Here is a 17,626-nt window from a genome sequence, read left to right as displayed (position 1 = left end):
CTGACGTGGGTGGCTGCAGAGTTAAACAACGGCTGTTTGGCTTTTCAGATGCCACTTTGCGCCTTCGTTATGTCAGTGTTTACAGGAAATGCCGCTGAAGGAGACTGGGAGGTGCGTGCGCGCGTTTCCAGTAAGCTGGTGTCAGCACTGGGCGCCCGCAGCCACGCAAGAAGTGCTTGGTTCAACAAGGGGATTGCAGGCTCTTGCCCAACAGCCGTGGTTCTTGTTTCTGTCTAATTCCTCATAGCCTTTCCTCTTTTCGCCATTTCATTCTGAGGTGAAGCATGCCCTTTTACCGCAACAAAAGGCAGTTTCACCACTCATCCTCTGGTCCTTTGTATCACTGGTCTTCCTTTGCCGAAGAAATGCTCACTGTTGCCACAGAAGCAAAATAAGACGTGGTGAATCACTGAGGAGAGCTGCTATAAGAGGTCACAAAACAACGCCCCAGTTCCTAGAAGCGTGTTTCACAAATATAGATCACGCTGTGACTTATACGCTCATCAAGCAAAAGTCTCTGAGGTTTCCCATTAAGGTAGGTGGTAACAGAGCAAATGTTTGTATCACTAAATAAGAAGTTTGTTGCGAAGGTGTTTCAATGAGAATGTGAGTATCAGAGCACGCTGGTAGTTCTAGCATCTTTCAGGTTAGTTTATGAATGTTTAGATGTATTTATTGAAAATGAAATCTAGAGTGGCCCTAAGGATTTGCCTCTGCTTTTTGGTGGAGCTTGTGGAGTAGTAAGGGTAGTGCCTTCGGAGGAATTACGATACATGAAGCTCAGTAGTTGGAGATTGTTTTTCCCTGTGATGGGTGGTAATTTTGACTGTAAAGTGGATCTTACACTGTCAGTTTCACCGATTCTGTATAAGGCCATGCATGTTTTAGAACTGTAAGACAATAGTAGTCTATATTGTAGTATAAAGTTATTACTTCAGGATGAAATTAACATTGTAAGTGTGTAAATGTGTATGTCTGCCTATTGGGATAGAAGGATGTATTCGTTTCCCAAGTCCCTAAATTACTTTCTTGAATTTAGCACTTGCATTTTCTAATTTTCTTTCACTTTTCAGTAATTAACTTCACTTATATTTTCTCATTATGGTAATATTGCAAATGGTTTTGGAGTAAGTGAGCAATAGGGATTGAATGCTTCTACTCATCTCAGCTTTCACTGAAGTTTGTTATTACTCATAAGCTGAGCGTTGTCATTATCCAATAGGTTTCGGAAAAGATACTTGCCATTTAATAAATAGATAAATATAAAGAAAAGATGCTAGAAATAACTACATTTGGCTACATTTAACAGAACACAAAAGTATGTGTAACATTTGAAGAGTATGTTGATCTTCTTCCAGTGATTGCCCTAGTAAATCTGAGTGTTAAATATGAGGGCTAGTGGCATGCAATTAATAGTAATATGCTTATTTTGCCATTTAACATATGCTTTATCTGTCTTTATAGTATGTAGGCAGAACCGAAGAACTCAAACTATACTAGTGGCCAGCTCATACTGTCGCTTAATTGAAGAGATGCTCTTGAGTAAGAGTCTGTAATTTACAGTAGTTGTTACATGTTAACCAAACACGTGTCTGGTTCTGTATTCATTAGAGTAATAGGTAGGTTATATTCAAGCAGTTAAACTATTACACTCCAGAAGAGGAATGAATGTTTGGCAGAAGCAAGGTCTTACCTTTGGATTTTGTCTCATCCTAGGGACAGACAGCAAAATCATTCCAGCTAAGGGCAGACGATGGTGAGGTTTGTATGCAACAACATTATAAGGTGTCATTTGGAAACCAGGTATGAATACTCTTGTCTGTATTGACAGAAATGGAGAAAGAATCATAGAATCATGGAGTACCACCATAAGGCTCATTGGCATAACAGCAGAGAATATGAATTGTCCATATTATGTCACATACTACCTGTCCTATCTTTCCCTTCCCTTTTTTTGGAGGACCTCTTTTCACTTCAAGCTGAGAAATGAAATATGGTGTATGGAATAAGCCTTAAAGTGAAAAAGTAATTTTAAAGATTATTTCCTCTGCTTCCTGAATCATTCAGATGTTAAGTCATGAATGTCTTATGGAATGCTAAGCCAGAAAGGTGGGTTGTAGTGTGGCAGCTCCACTGTTTAACGTAATCATAACACTGCTGGAGCAGGAGAGAGGGATTATTTTTCCATTCCCATTAAATGGAAATTAAAACAAGACAAACAGTACGTTTATAAACCGCCCTTGATAAGAACTTGACAACTAAATTACTATAGTTAAATGGAAAAAAAATAATCAGAATAATGCATATGGACTTAGATCATTATGAATTTCAGAGAGGAAAGTGAATTTCAGTGAAAAACTTGCTCAAAAGAAATACTTATTTTCATATTAATTTGACGAAGACAAAAAGTTGGTAAAGAGACTTTCCCCACCCCCCCGCTTAATCTATTGCAAAGCATGAAAACACACAGTTCAATAATAAATAATGGGGAAATTACAGTAATGTATGTGGAAAATACATCTGGTGGAAAGCAAATGCCGTTTCATAAGCTGTCAGTAGATGGCACAAATATTTATGTAAAAAGTTTGGGCGTTCCTAAGTATTGCTACACAGTAGGATTGAGTTACAGGAAGTTTTCTTTTTGTCTGTTCCTGAGTACATTTTCTGCTCTTTCGGAGAGCAGGGACTTCTGGTGAGAAACTTTTCATTTTACTGATTTTATGTGGTTGCTAGTTAGCTAAAACTGTTTTGTATTCTGCATCTTATTTGAAAATGAGCCATGTTTTCCATAGAGGGTTATTAGCAAGTGTATGATGTACTTTCAAATGTATGGGTAAGAAATGAGAGAAAACTTGCTTATGTTCAGTAAATGTATCCAAAGAAGCTGGCCAAATAGCAGTCTCTTTGTATCAACACTGCACCCATAGTTAAGGGGGTCACAGTGATTTAATGGAAATAGTTTTTCTACGGTTCAGGAATGGGTCTAACTTGACGATATGTTTCATCCATATGAAAGACATATTTTTAACATTTCAGTTTTATATTATGCTGACAACTGGCGAAGTGCATGCCTTAATTTTAAACCATCATATCTCAGTGCATTCTGTACAGTTCTTATATGAAAGTTTAGTCAGTTTATACCAAATTTATACTGGAAAAACTCTTAAAACCTCAAGTTTCATCTGTTCTCTCACTTTTTAAACAACAGGACAGTTTCTCGCTATGATCTTGGTTTGCTTACCCTGCTGGATTTCTTCTCTGCTTATATCTTGATAATGTTTTTTTGTCAAGTTTGAAGACTTGCGGATGCTTCTGAATTAAAAGGAATATGACTATAGAGGATAATTTCTCCAATGTTAGCCCCTGAATCACGGGTCATGTGCTATAACAGTTGTTAATTTTGTTGCTTCATGGGATATTCTAAAGAAAGTTTGAAAGTACTCATAAATAATTTGACTAAATGCCAGGATATAAGAATGAGAAAAAAAAAACATAGCACATGTGGAAGAATGCTATCCTTCTTTCACCTAGTCCTTAGATATTGCTGAAATTTGGTGCTAAGAAGAAATAATGATTTGAAGATAGACTTATTTTTCAGATTTCTCTTGAAGCTACATATTTTGTTTGATTATATACACATTAGTAGAGTTGCCCAAACAATTGGCAAAACAGGATAGAGGATGCTGATTATGCTTAGTTCTCTGCACATGCCCAAGTGCCTTTTGAGGGTGATGATGGTAAAACTGTGTATAATTTTTCCAAATGAATATCTGGAAAAAGGCTGGAAAAGTTTTGCCATATTGCCCCACTATTTCTAGATTATTTCCAAGCTTAGTTTCATGCATTCTGTACAAAAGAAGAACTCAATGTACTGGGTTTTGTTGTACTGTTGAGAATTCATAATATAGGTTGTGTTAGATCAAGGATAATGTACATTTTAGACCCAGTAATGTCATTCCAAGAAAGTTTGTGAAATGGTTAATGGTACAGAGGATGTAGTCCTCAAGGTTGCAGCTTTAGTCCAACAAGTGACAGCTATTAGTGTCTCATTGTAAAGTCACTAGAAATCATTGTAGAGTCACTAGAAATATAAACTAAGAATTTAGCCATTTCAGTATCAAGGGAATTTTGAAAACCAGTGCAGTCGTGTATAAATGCTATGGAATACTTCAGACAACAACTGCAATTTAAAAGTAATGGGAGGAAGAGGGGAAGAATGTTCCAAGGAAACAAAAAGATTTCAGAAATCTGTGAAACGGTTAACATTTCTATATGTGTAAATCTTTGTCCTGGGTTCGGCCAGGACAAGGTTAATTTTCACCAGAATCCAGGAAGGGGCACAGCCGGGTGGGCTGACCCAACCCCAACCTGGCCAGACAGAGCAGGGTATTCCATACCATGTGCCGTCATGCTGGTTTCCGGTGGGGGGGGCAGCGCGGTGGGAACTCACTCGCGGCTCGGGAGGGCTCAGTGGCGGTTGGGTCCGAGAGAGCGGTTCTGTTCTGCGGGCTCTGTTCTGCGGGTTTGTTCTGTGTAACCCCTTTTTTCTGTATCGTTGTTGTTCCTCTTCCCTTTGTTTGCTGTTCTGTTAAACTGCCCTTATCCCGACCCACCAGTTTCTGCCTGTTTCTTTCCATTCTCCTCCGCACCCCGGCGGGGGGAGGGGCGGCCGCGTGGCGCTTTTGTTGCCGGCGGCAGCTGAAACCAAAACATTAATTTGGCACCCAGTCGTGGGGTGGGGATAATGGCAGGGCTGAGCAGCTGGTGTTAAAACAGCTCTCTTACATTTTGTTAAAATTTATCATACGCGTTTACTGTGTTAGTTAAACAGTCGCTGGTAAAAATGTTTCTGACTTTGATCAGATGGCTCTGGTATTTAAATCCGTACTTGCTTTATGTGTTCGTTGTCGTGCTGTTTATCATCGCGGGAAAAAGGATCAGGATTATGATTTTACTGTACTGTACGATATTGACTTATGACATGATAACATCACTGTGCATGAAATTAGGCTTGTATTTGCATGCGGCACTGCGGTCATTTCCATACCTCGGATCCTATGTCTTAGAATTTGTTAATAATCAAACCCAGTCTGTGGGGAAAACCGGAGGGGATACCTTCCCCCACTCTTTCGTCCCCCCCTCTCTCCTTCAGGCTGGTCCTAACAGCTTTTGAGAATTTCGAGTACCCGTGGGATGCCCAGGCCAGCAGGTTTCTATTGTCTTGCCTCCTGAATGGGTTTCAAGTTTTGTTTAGGGCTAAACAAGTCGTTAAGAACATCGTGCAGAGACCTGCCCCGGGGCCGGATAGCTGTGAGTGGCTGGGTGTGTGGGACAGCATGGGCAGGTGTCTAGACCAGTGGGCACCTGCGGTGTGTTTTAAACTCACGCCTGAACAAATACAGAATCCGGACAATTTGGTAAAATATCTGCAAAAAGTGTGCTGCCACCCTGGGAACTCCAGAGAGACACAGATCACCACAATGTGCTGGGGTCTGGCCCACGCCTACCGAGCCCTGTTCAGCCTGATTCAGTGCCCTAAAGGGGAAGGGGGGGAAATGAAGCGGCAGGCACTGGCGCTGCCCCCTAGCCGGCCCTGCAGCCCCTCCAGCCCAGCAGGCAGTCACAGCCCCCCCGACCGGCACCGCCGCTGCCACAGCTGCAGGGTCTGCCTCGGTTTCCCCAGCAGGCACAGCAGTTGCTGCAGCCCCAGTTCCAGCTGCAGGCATCACGGCTGAGCCCAATGACCAACCTGTGCCGGTAGCAGTCACCCCTGTAAAACTAAAGAAAGACGCAAAGAGAGCAGATCGCTCCGGGAGGGATGACAATGAGCCAGGGTCATCACGGGAGATAGAGACAGAGGTCATCACCCGGTCCCTGTCCCTGAGCGAGCTGTGAGACATGTGGAAAGACTTCAGCCGCCACCCTGGCGAGCGCATTGCCACCTGGCTGCTGCAGTGCTGGGATAACGGGGCCAGCAGCTTGGAGTTAGAGGGCAAGGAAGCCAAGCAGCTGGGATCCCTGGCCAGGGATGGGGGCATTGACAAGGCCATTGGGAAAAAGGAACAAGTCCTCAGCCTCTGGAGGAGACTTCTGTCAGGCATGAGGGAGAGGTACCCCTTCAGTGAGGATTTTGTATGCTACCCTGGTAAGTGGACCAATATGGAAAGGGATATTCAGTACTTGAGGGAATTGGCTGTGCGGGAGCTGGTTTACTGTGACACAGACGATGACCAGTTACCCACAGACCCAGATGAACTCCAGTGCTCACAATGCATGTGGAGGAAGTTTGTGTGGAGCGCACCATCCTCATATGCCAACTCACTGGCAATAGCAGACTGGAAAGGTAAAGAGGCACCAACAGTGGATGAGGTGGCTGTCAGACTCCGGCAATATGAGGAAAGTCTCTCTTCCTCCCTTGTCTCAGCCGTGGAGAAACTGGTCAAGCGACTAGAAAAGAATATGTCCTACTCCCCACCTGTACAGGCCAGTGTCTCAGCTATTAGGTGCAAGCGTTTCTCTGCTCAGGAGAAGGAATACAGAGGCTACACACCACGGGACACCCTGTGGTTCTACCTGTGTGACCACGGAAAGGACATGAGGAAGTGGGATGGAAAACCCACCTCAAGTCTAGAGGCACGAGTGCGTGAGTTGCGAGGTAAAACAATCACCAAAGGGGATTCTGTTAGGAAATCTGCTCCAGTTTCCAGCACCCAGCTCTCCAGACCAGGTAGACAGTTTGATCTTGATTCCGATCCTCTGGAGGGGACCTCCAAGTCATTTTTACAGCAGGTGAGCAGCAAATTCTCTGACCATGATTAGAGGGGCCCTGCCTCCAGCCAGGTGGAGGAAAGGGACAACCGTGTTTATTGGACGGTGTGGATTCGGTGGCCTGGCACGTCAGATCCACAAGAGTATAAAGCTCTAGTGGACACTGGTGCACAGTGTACTTTAATGCCATCAGATTTCAAAGGGTCAGAGTCCATTTGCATTTCGGGAGTGACAGGGGGGTCCCAAGAGCTGAGTGTACTGGAGGCTGAAGTGAGCCTCACTGGGCAGGACTGGCAGAAGCACCCCATTGTAACTGGCCCCGAGGCTCCGTGCATCCTTGGGATAGACTATCTTAGGAGAGGCTATTTCAAGGACCCAAAGGGGTATCGGTGGGCTTTTGGCATAGCTGCTGTGGAGACGGAAGAAATTAAACAGCTGTCCATTTTGCCTGGTCTCTCGGAGGATCCTTCCGTTGTGAGGTTGCTGAGGGTGGAAGAACAACAGGTGCCAATCGCAACCACAATGGTGCACCAGCGACAATATCGTACCAACCGAGACTCCCTTCTTCCCATTCATCAGCTGATCCGCCAGCTGGAGAGTCAAGGAGTGATCAGCAAAACTCGCTCACCCTTTAATAGTCCCATATGGCCAGTGAGAAAATCTACTGGAGAGTGCAGACTGACAATAGACTACCGTGGCCTGAATGAAGTCACACCACCGCTGAGTGCTGCCATGCCAGACATGTTAGAACTTCAGTATCAGCTGGAGTCAAAGGCAGCCAAGTGGCACGCTACGATTGACATCGCTAATGCATTCTTCTCCATCCCTTTGGCAGCAGAGTGCAGGCCACAGTTTGCTTTCACCTGGCAGGGCATCCAGTATACCTGGAATTGACTGCTCCAGGGGTGGAAACACAGTCCCACCATTTGCCATGGACTAATCCAGACTGCACTGGAAAAGGGTGAAGCTCCAGAACATCTGCAGTACATCGATGACATCATTGTATGGGGTGACACAGCGGACGAAGTTTTTGAGAAAGGGGAGAAAATAGTTCAGATCCTCTGAAAGCCGGTTTCGCCATTAAGCGAAGTAAAGTAAAGGGACCTGCTCAAGAGATCCAGTTTTTAGGAATAAAATGGCAGGATGGGCGCCGTCAAATCCCAATGGATGTCATCAACAAAATAGCAGCTATGTCCCCACCAACCAGCAAAAAGGAAGCACAGGCCTTCCTGGGTGTTGTGGGTTTTTGGAGGATGCACATCCCAAATTACAGCCAGATTGTAAGTCCTCTATCACGTGACCCGGAAGAAGAATGATTTTGAATGGGGCCCTGAGCAATGACAGGCATTTGAACAAATTAAACGGGAGATAGTTCATGCCGTAGCCCTTAGTCCAGTCCGGTCAGGGCAAGATGTTAAAAACGTGCTCTACACCACAGCCGGGGAGAATGGCCCAACCTGGAGTCTCTGGCACAAAGCACCAGGGGAGACTCGAGGTCGACCCCTGGGGTTTTGGAGCCGGGGATACAAAGGATCCGAGACCCGCTATACTCCCACTAAAAAAGAGATTCTGGCAGCATATGAAGGGGTTCAAGCTGCTTCAGAAGTGGTCAGCACTGAAGCACAGCTCCTCCTAGCACCACGATTGCCGGTCCTGCGCTGCATGTTCAAAGAGAGGGTCCCCTCTATGCATCATGCCACCGATGCTACGTGGAGTAAGTGGGTCGCGCTGATCACCCAGCGCGCCCGAATGGGAAACCCCAGTCGCCCAGGAATTCTGGAGGTAATCAGGGACTGGCCAGAAGGGAAGGAGGAGGAGATGACACGTGCTGAAGAGGCCCCACTGTATAACCAGCTGCCAGAAGATAAGAAACAGTATGCCCTGTTCACGGATGGGTCCTGTCGCATTGTGGGGAAGCAGCGGAGGTGGAAGGCTGCTGTATAGAGCCCTACACGACAAGTCGCTGAAACTGCCGAGGGAGAAGGTGAGTCCAGCCAGTTTGCAGAGGCGAAAGCCATCCAGCTGGCTTTAGACACTGCCAGTCGAGAGAAGTGGCCAGTGCTCTATCTTTACACCGACTCCTGGATGGTGGCCAGTGCCTTGTGGGGGTGGCTGCAGCAATGGAAGAAGAACAACTGGCAGTGCAGAGGCAAATCCATCTGGGCTGCCCCATTGTGGTAAGATATTGCTGCCCGTTTGGAGCAGTTGGTTGTAAAAGTCCGTCACATGGACGCCCACATCCCTAAGAGTCGGGCCACTGAGGAACATCAAAACAACCACCAGGTAGATCAGGCTGCTAAGATTGAAGTGGCTCAGGTGGATCTGGACTGGCAACATAAGGGTGAACTCTTTATAGCTCGGTGGGCCCATGACACCTCGGGCCACCAAGGAAGAGACGCGACATACAGATGGGCTCGTGACCGAGGGGTGGACTTGACCATGGACACTATCGCACAGGTTATCCATGAATGTGAGACATGCGCTGCAATCAAGCAAGCCAAGCGGGTAAAGCCTCAGTGGTATGGAGGACAATGGCTAAAATATAAATACGGGGAGGCTTGGCAGATTGACTACATCACACTGCCACAAACCCGCCAAGGCAAGCGCTATGTGCTCACAATGGTGGAGGCCACCACCGGATGGCTGGGAACCTACCCTGTGCCCCATGCCACTGCCCGGAATACAATCCTGGGCCTGGAAAAACAGGTCCTGTGGCGACATGGCACTCCCGAAAGAATCGAGTCGGACAATGGGACTCACTTTCGCAACAGCTTCATAGACACCTGGGCCAAAGAACATGGTATTGAGTGGGTGTATCACATCCCCTACCATGCACCAGCCTCTGGAAAGATCGAGCAGTACAATGGGCTGCTAAAAACCACTTTGAGGGCAATGGGGGTGGGTCCTTCAAAAACTGGGATACTCACTTAGCAAAGGCCACCTGGTTGGTTAACACCAGAGGGTCCACCAACCGGGCTGGTCCTGCCCAGTCAAAACCTCAGTGCTCCGTAGAAGGGGATAAAGTCCCTGTAGTGCATATGCGGAACATGTTAGGGAAGACGGTTTGGGTTAGTCCTGCCTCGGGCAAAGGCAAGCCCGTCCACGGGATTGCTTTCGCTCAAGGACCTGGGTGTACCTGATGGGTAATGCGGAAGGATGGGGAAGTCCGATGTGTACCTCATGGGGATTTGATTTTGGGTGAGAATAGTCCTTAAACAATAAATTGTATAAAGTTAGTTGTTAAATTACCCGTTTCACTGTCTGTTATCACTGTTATAATTGTTATGTGTTGTACCAGTAGTATCGTAGTAAGAATCATCCAGATTAAAGAAGGATGGACTTTTTGCATGAAAATCTAGCAGAGCATAGTGATGATGGGACTGGACCTGGTTTTCAACAACTGGCACCCAGCAACTTCATCGAGATCGATGTCTCCAACCTGCAGACTGTGGGCACAGGCCGCACCAGATACATCAGCCGTGAGCTCCGGATGCAGCAAGCGACCGCCCATCACCACACATCATCTCTCCTGCCAGGGAAGACCATTACAACAATGGAGCCCGAAGTCATGGATTAAATGAACTCAACGGACACTTTAGAGTGATGATCCATAGACTAAGGGAATGATATCTGGAGACAGGAGAAGTGGTGGTGATCAACTGGACAATGGGGGACCTGGGCATGACGTAGATGGTATGGAATAAGGGGTGGATAATGTCCTGGGTTCGGCCAGGACAGGGTTAATTTTCACCAGAATCCAGGAAGGGGCACAGCCGGGTGGGCTGACCCAACCCCAACCTGGCCAAACAGAGCAGGGTATTCCATACCATGTGCCGTCATGCTGGTTTCGGGGGGGTGCGCGGCAGGAAGGCACTCATGGCTTGGGAGGGCTCAGCGGCGGTTCGTTCCGAGAGAGCGGTTCTGTTCTGCGGGCTCTGTTCTGCGGGTTTGTTCTGTGTAACCCCTTTTTTCTGTTTCATTGTTGTTCCTGTTCCCTTTGTTTGCTGTTCTGTTAAACTGCCCTTATCCCGACCCACCAGTTTCTGCCTGTTTCTTTCCATTCTCCTCCGCACCCCAGCGGAAGGAGGGGCGGCCGCGTGGCGCTTTTGTTGCCGGCGGCAGCCGAAACCAAAACAATCTTGATTTAAAGTTAAGTTGTTACTGGTTCCTCTTTCAGAAAGGTGGTTTAATGGATATATGGCAATATCTAAAAGGAGGTTTAAGGTCGTACTCACAGTGGCTGACTTAAACAAAGGGAGGCTGGCTACCCTAAGCTCCTACATACAGAAAGGATAAGTGTCCTTCATTAGGGAAAATCAAAGCAAAACCGTAGTTTTGATTTGTCTCTAAATTGTGTTTAAATAAGCCTCTCTCTCATAACAGAGACATTTGAGGTCAGTGTCATTAGATCAGGATTAGATTTTGTGTGCAGAGGTCCTGCAACTGGTATTTTTTGTGTAGCGTGGAAATATTTTCAAGTGTGTGTTTGATGTCCTCTGTGTACACCTGACAGATCAGACATGGGCACACCCCACTTCCAGAGTCTAAGTTCAGGAGATGCTCAAGCCCGGAGAAGATGTGTACTCTTCTGTGGACTTTCCCATAGCATAAATGTAGAACATCCTACCCCCCGCCCCGGTCTCCCCAGTTAAAATAAGCACTAATGGCCAATCTCAGCTACCTAAAGACATTCAGATTTTGATTCACTCTCTTGAACCTCCATCGTGTGTTTCAGTCCAGGTTTTATAGTCACAAGTCCATTTAAAAAAATCTCTCTGAGTCTAGTTCATGTCCTTCAAGAGAGAATCTGAGGATAGGATGACCATACTGACCTCAAATGTTGTACTTCATGATCAAAGTGTATCATACAGTTGTGGGAAGCCTTCATAATATATTGAATCATAGCAGTAATTCTGCAAATAAGCAGCAAATTTTAGTCACCCATGAAATCAGACATGTTTTGTAACAAATAGACTCATTATGTATTAAATACAGCTTTTTTACCAAATAGAAATTTCACTGGTTTTCTCTTAATAAAAAATGCCTCTCCTGCATAATAGGTGCCTTCAATGCTTTTTGAGTCAAAGGGAAAAATGTGAAATTGGAATCTTCAAAAAAATCAGTCTCTGTGATGGTTCCTGCATAGCCACTTAATCATGCAATCTGTTTTTTGTTTGTTTTGCTAATGGGTGAGAACAAAGATGGACAGATAAGAAAAGTAGTGAGCATCTCCAAGGAACCAGAAACCAATATGACAGAAAATACGAGATCTCTCAGAAACTTTTTTCTTTACAAGTGTCTGTTTGCATTAACTTTTTGGAACCATGTCAGCCTGTCTGTAGAAAATGAACTCTTTACATCTGTTTCTCATAATTTTCCAGAAGATGGTTCTGGCAAAAAAATCAAGAGTCTGCCACTCCTGTATACAAATAGTTATCAGTCTAAAGCTAATTTTGGGTGGGTTGTGGTAGAAAATACTACAGAAAGCCTGTTATTGTCAGAAATCACAAATGACAATGTAGAAAAATTAGTAGCTTTATTATCTAATTTCAGACAAGGCTCCAGGTTACAGAATTTGACACTAACAAATGTGTCAGTGGACTGGAATGCTCTTATTGAAATTTTTCAGACTGTATGGCACTCATCCATTGAATACTTCAATATTAACAACGTAACACAATTGTCGGACATTGAAAGCTATGACTTTGACTATTCAGGTACCTTTATGAAAGCACTAACAATGAAGAAAATTTTAATCACAGATATGTACTTCTCACAGGAGGACCTATACAAAATATTTGCAGACATGAATATTGCAGCCTTGACAATAGCTGAATCGCAGATGATACATATGCTGTGTCCTTCGTCTGACAGTTCCTTTAGATACTTAAATTTTTTAAAGAATGATTTAACAGATCTTCTATTTCAAAGCTGTGACAGATTAATTCAACTGGAGACATTAATCTTGCGGAAGAACAAATTTGAGAGCCTTTCCAAGGTAAGCTTCATGACCAGCCGTATGAAATCACTGAAATATCTGGACATGAGCAGCAACTTGCTGCGCCACGATGGAGCTGATGTGCAGTGCCAATGGTCTGAGTCGCTGATAGAGCTGGACTTGTCCTCAAATCAGTTGACGGAATTGGTGTTTGAGTGCTTGCCGGTCAACATCAAAAAACTCGACCTACAAAACAATCAGATCAGCAGCGTCGCCAAGGGGATGGCTGAGCTGAAATCCTTGAAGGAGCTGAACCTGGCATCGAACAGGCTGGCTGACCTGCCGGGGTGCAGTAGCTTTACATCCCTGGAGTTGCTGAATGCAGAGATGAACATGATCCTCACCCCATCTGCCGACTTCTTCCAGAGCTGCCCAAGAGTCAGGGAGCTACAAGCCGGGCACAACCCGTTCAAGTGTACCTGTGAACTGCAAGCCTTTATCCACCTGGAGAGGCAGTCTGGGGGGAGGCTGTTCGGCTGGCCGTCGGCGTATGAGTGCGAGTACCCGGAAGGCTTGCGAGGAACGCAGCTGAAGGACTTCCACCTGACGGAACTGGCTTGCAACACGGCGCTGCTGCTTGTGACGGCTCTGCTGCTGACGCTGGTGCTGGTGGCTGTGGTGGTCTTTCTGTGCATCTACCTGGATGTGCCGTGGTACGTGCGGATGACATGGCAGTGGACGCAGACGAAGCGGAGAGCTTGGCACAACCACCCTGAAGAGCAGGAGACAGTTCTGCAGTTCCATGCGTTCATTTCCTACAGCGAGCGCGATTCTTTGTGGGTGAAGAATGAGCTGATCCCGAACCTGGAGAAGGGGGAGGGCTGTGTACAACTGTGCCAGCATGAGAGAAACTTCATCCCCGGAAAGAGCATTGTGGAGAACATCATTGACTGCATTGAGAAGAGCTACAAGTCGATCTTTGTGTTGTCGCCCAACTTTGTGCAGAGCGAGTGGTGTCACTACGAGCTGTACTTTGCCCACCACAAATTATTCAGTGAGAATTCCAACAGCTTAATCCTCATTTTACTGGAGCCGCTCCCTGCATATATTATCCCTGCCAGGTATCACAAGCTGAAGGCTCTCATGGCAAAGCGAACCTACCTGGAGTGGCCAAAGGAGAGGAGCAAGCGTGCCCTTTTCTGGGCCAACCTGAGGGCAGCTATTAGCATTGACCTGCCAATGGCTGGTGGACAGAGATGTGGGGAAACAGTTTAAGACTCTTTCTCATGGAGTTTCTTCTGTTTTTTCCTTGGTGAAGTAATAAATGCTTTATGATTTCCAGTGGTTGTCAATGCATTTAACTTTTTGCTACAGAACCTTGTTTCTACCTAACTGTCTATGCTGCATCCTAACTGCAGGCAAAATTCAACTACCTTACTGGAATTCTCTTGAGATTGATACAGAGACAGCAAATCACAAATGTGGAAGAGTGAATTGCTGGACATTTTGCAGAGCTGTATTAATCACAAGGCTTCAGCAGCTTAGTCACAGGATCTCTTTTGCTAAAATTTGTTTGCAACAAAGAAAATTACGCATCCTGAGAAGATGTCTAGAAGTCCAGATCTTGAGATGGTTCCTGGGTAGTGTTTTCACAGATTCAGTGAAGCTTAAAAGGATGCGACCTACATACAGGACTCTGTGAACATCCAGCACAGGTGGACAAAAATGGCCGTGCCACAAAAGAGGACTGAGTGAGGAAGAAAGGTCTGGGTTTTTTTAAAAAAAAATATGAAAAGAAAAAGAAAATGAAAGACTAGCTACTTCCTCTATTGGGGCTCATAGTTTGGCACTGCTGCAAGGGAGAAGCAGTGAATTGACAATCAGAGCTCGAATTCCCATCCCCTGGTTAGAGTCCTTGTACCATTTTGATCCTGAGAGATACCCTGACCAGAGGGACCAAGGAAGTATCTACAGTAACAGAACTGCCTTCATTTGCCTGAGGTATAAGTACGCTGAGGTCTCTTGACTTGAAGTCTTGAACTGTGAGTGACCGTTTAATGATTTAGAATCATAGAGTTATAGAAAGGTTTGGGTTGGAAGGGGCCCCTAGAGGTCATCTAGTCCAACCCCTCCGCAGTGAGCAGGGACACCACTAACTAGATCAGGTTGCTCAGAGCCCTGTCCAACCTGGTCTTGAATGTTTCCAGGGATGGGGCCTCCACTGCCTCTCTGGGCAACCCGTTCCAGTGTTTCACCACCCTCATTGTAAAGAATTTCTTCCTTATATCCAGCCTAAACCTACCCTGTTTTAGTTTAAAACCGTTTCCCGTCGTCCTGTCACTGCTGTCTCTACTAAAAAGATTGTCCCCAACTTTTCTATAGGCTCCCTTTAAGTACTGAAATGCTGCAATCAGGTCTCCGCGCAGCCTTCTCTTCTCCAGGCTGAACAAGCCCAAGTCTCTCAGCCTGTCCTCATAGGAGAGGTGCTCCAGCCCTCGGATCATTTTTGTAGCCCTCCTTTGGACCTGCTCCAACAGTTCCATGTCCTTCTTGTGCTGAGGGCTCCAGAGCTGAACGCAGTACTCCAGGTGAGGTCTCACCAGAGCAGAGTAGAGGGGCAGAATCACCTCTCTCGCCCTGCTGGCCACGCTTCTCCCGATGCAGCCCAGGACACGGTTGGCCCTCTGGGCTGCCAGCGCACATTGCCGGCTCATGTCCAGCCTTTCGTCTATCAGTACCCCCAAGTCCCTCTCAGCAGAGCTACTCTCGATCCTTTCATCCCCCAGCCTGTATTGGTACTGGGGATTACCCCGACCCAGGTGTAGGACCTTGCACTTGCCCTTGTTGAACCTCATGAGGTTCACACAGGCCCACCTCTCCAGCTTGTCCAGGTCCCTCTGGATGGCATCCTGTCCTTCTGTTGTCTCGACCGTACCACTCAGCTTGGTGTCATCTGCAAACTTGCTGAGGGTACACTCGATGTCGCTGTCCATGTCATTGATGAATATATTGAACAGCACCGGTCCCTGTACGGACCCCTGAGGGACTCCACTCGTCATTGGTCTCCATCTGGACATTGAGCCATTGACCACTACCCTTTGGCTGCGACCATCCAACCAATTCCTTATCCACCGAATGGTCCACCCATCAAATCCATGGCTCTCCGATTTAGAGAGAAGGATGTTGTGGGGGACCGTGTCAAAGGCTTTACAAAAATCCAGATAGATCACATCCATTGGTTTTCCCTTGTCCACCGTTGTTGTTACACCATCATAGAAAGCCACTAGGTATGTGAGGCAGGACTTGCCCTTGGTGAAGCCATGCTGGCTGTCTCGAATCACCTCCCTGGCCTCCATGTGCCTTAGCGTATCTTCTAGGAGGATCTGATCCATGATCTTCCCAGGCACAGAGGTGAGGCTGACAGGTCGGTAGTTTCCAGGGTCTTCCTTTCTACCCTTTTTGAAAAGGGGCACAATGTTTCCCTTTTTCCAGTCACTGGGAACTTCCCCTGACTGCCATGACTTTTCAAATATCATGGGGAGTGGCTTGGCAACTACGTCAGCCAGTTCCCTCAGGACTCTGGGATGCATCTCATCAGGTCCCATGGACTTCTGTACATTTAGGTTCTGCAGGAGGTCCCGAACCTGGTCTTCACTTACAGCTGGAGGGATTTTACCCTCCTGGTCTCCTTCATGCCATTCATCGACTCGAGAGGGGTGAGGAGAGAGGTTGTCAGTGAAGACTGAGGCAAAAAAGTTGTTGAGTATCTCAGCTTTCTCCTCATCTGCTGTTGCCAGTTCGCCGGTCTCGCTCATGAGCGGGGGTACGCTTTCTTTGACCATCTTTTTCCGGCTGACACACCTGTAGAAGCCCTTCTTGTTATTTTTCACATCCCTTGCCAAGTTCAGCTCCAGTTGTGCCTTGGCCTTCCTGACCCCATCCCTACACAACTGGGCAGCTTTCCTATACTCTTCCCAGGAAGCCAGTCCCTGCTTCCACTGCCTGTGCAGTTCTTCCTTAGTTTGACCAGCGTCTCTTGCCTCAGCCATGCCGGTCTCTTCCCTTCTCTGCCCAACTTCTTACACTTGGGGATCGAGAGCTCTTGCGCTCGCTGGAATACATCCTTAAAGACCTGCCAGCTCTGTTCTGTTCCCCTGTCCCTGAGGACCGTTTCCCAGGGAGTCCTTCTGACTATCTCCTTGAAGAGCTGGAATTTTGCCCTCCTAAAATTTAGGGTCCTGACTATGCTTTTCGTTATTCCCATTTCCCTCAGTAGCGTTAGTTCCACCAGCGCGTGGTCACTGCAGCCCAGGCTACCTCCGATCTTGACATCCCCAACGAGCTCACTCGCACTGGTGACCACCAGGTCTACTATTGCATCCCCTCGGGTAGGGGTGCTTATTACCTGGCTTAAGAAGTTGTCTTCAATGCATTCTAGGAACCTGCTGGATTGCCTACACCTTGCCGTGTTGCTTTTCCAGCAGATGTCGGGGTAGTTGAAGTCCCCCAGTAGGACGAGAGCCTGCGAGCGCGAGGCCTCCTGGAGTTGGAGGAAGAACGCTTCGTCTATCAGCTCCTCTTGATCTGGCGGCCTGTAGTAGACACCAACCACTAGGTTCCCTTTGTTGCCTCTCTCTCTGATTCTTACCCATAAGCTTTCGACCTGCTCGTGGTTATTCTTCAGGGACAGCTCTTCACTCTGTAGTGTTTTCTTGATGTAAAAGGCAACATCCCCACCCCTCCTTCCTCACCTGTCCCTTCTGAACAGCCTGTAGCCATCAAGAGCCACATTCCAGTCGTGGGATTCATCCCACCAAGTTTCCGTGATGGCAATCAGGTCGTAGCTTTCCAGCAGCACGATTGCTTCCAGCTCCTCCTGTTTGTTTCCCATGCTGCGTGCATTTTGTAGGGGAAAGGTCA

General features: G+C 46.7%; 1 protein-coding gene across 1 annotated transcript; it reads left to right on the top strand.

Annotated features, from left to right (window-relative positions):
• Nucleotides 1–8,132: 8,132 nt before the first annotated feature.
• LOC104330358 (toll-like receptor 1) lies at nucleotides 8,133–14,002 on the top strand. The gene has a single exon (XM_009935561.2). It carries the CDS (start codon nucleotides 11,954–11,956, stop codon nucleotides 13,979–13,981), a length of 2,028 nt encoding a protein of 675 aa, XP_009933863.2. The 5' UTR covers nucleotides 8,133–11,953; the 3' UTR covers nucleotides 13,982–14,002.
• The last annotated feature ends 3,624 nt before the right edge of the window (nucleotides 14,003–17,626 follow it).

The sequence above is a fragment of the Opisthocomus hoazin genome, chromosome 5, assembly GCF_030867145.1.
Source record: "Opisthocomus hoazin isolate bOpiHoa1 chromosome 5, bOpiHoa1.hap1, whole genome shotgun sequence".
Lineage (NCBI taxonomy): Eukaryota > Metazoa > Chordata > Aves > Opisthocomiformes > Opisthocomidae > Opisthocomus > Opisthocomus hoazin.
Note: the sequence above shows the minus strand (reverse complement) of the source record. Positions and strands in the feature narration are given on the sequence as shown.

Bases quoted from the DNA above. Each gene is read 5' to 3' on its own strand.
- LOC104330358 (XM_009935561.2), top strand. From the start codon at position 11,954: ATGGGTGAGAACAAAGATGGACAGATAAGAAAAGTAGTGAGCATCTCC.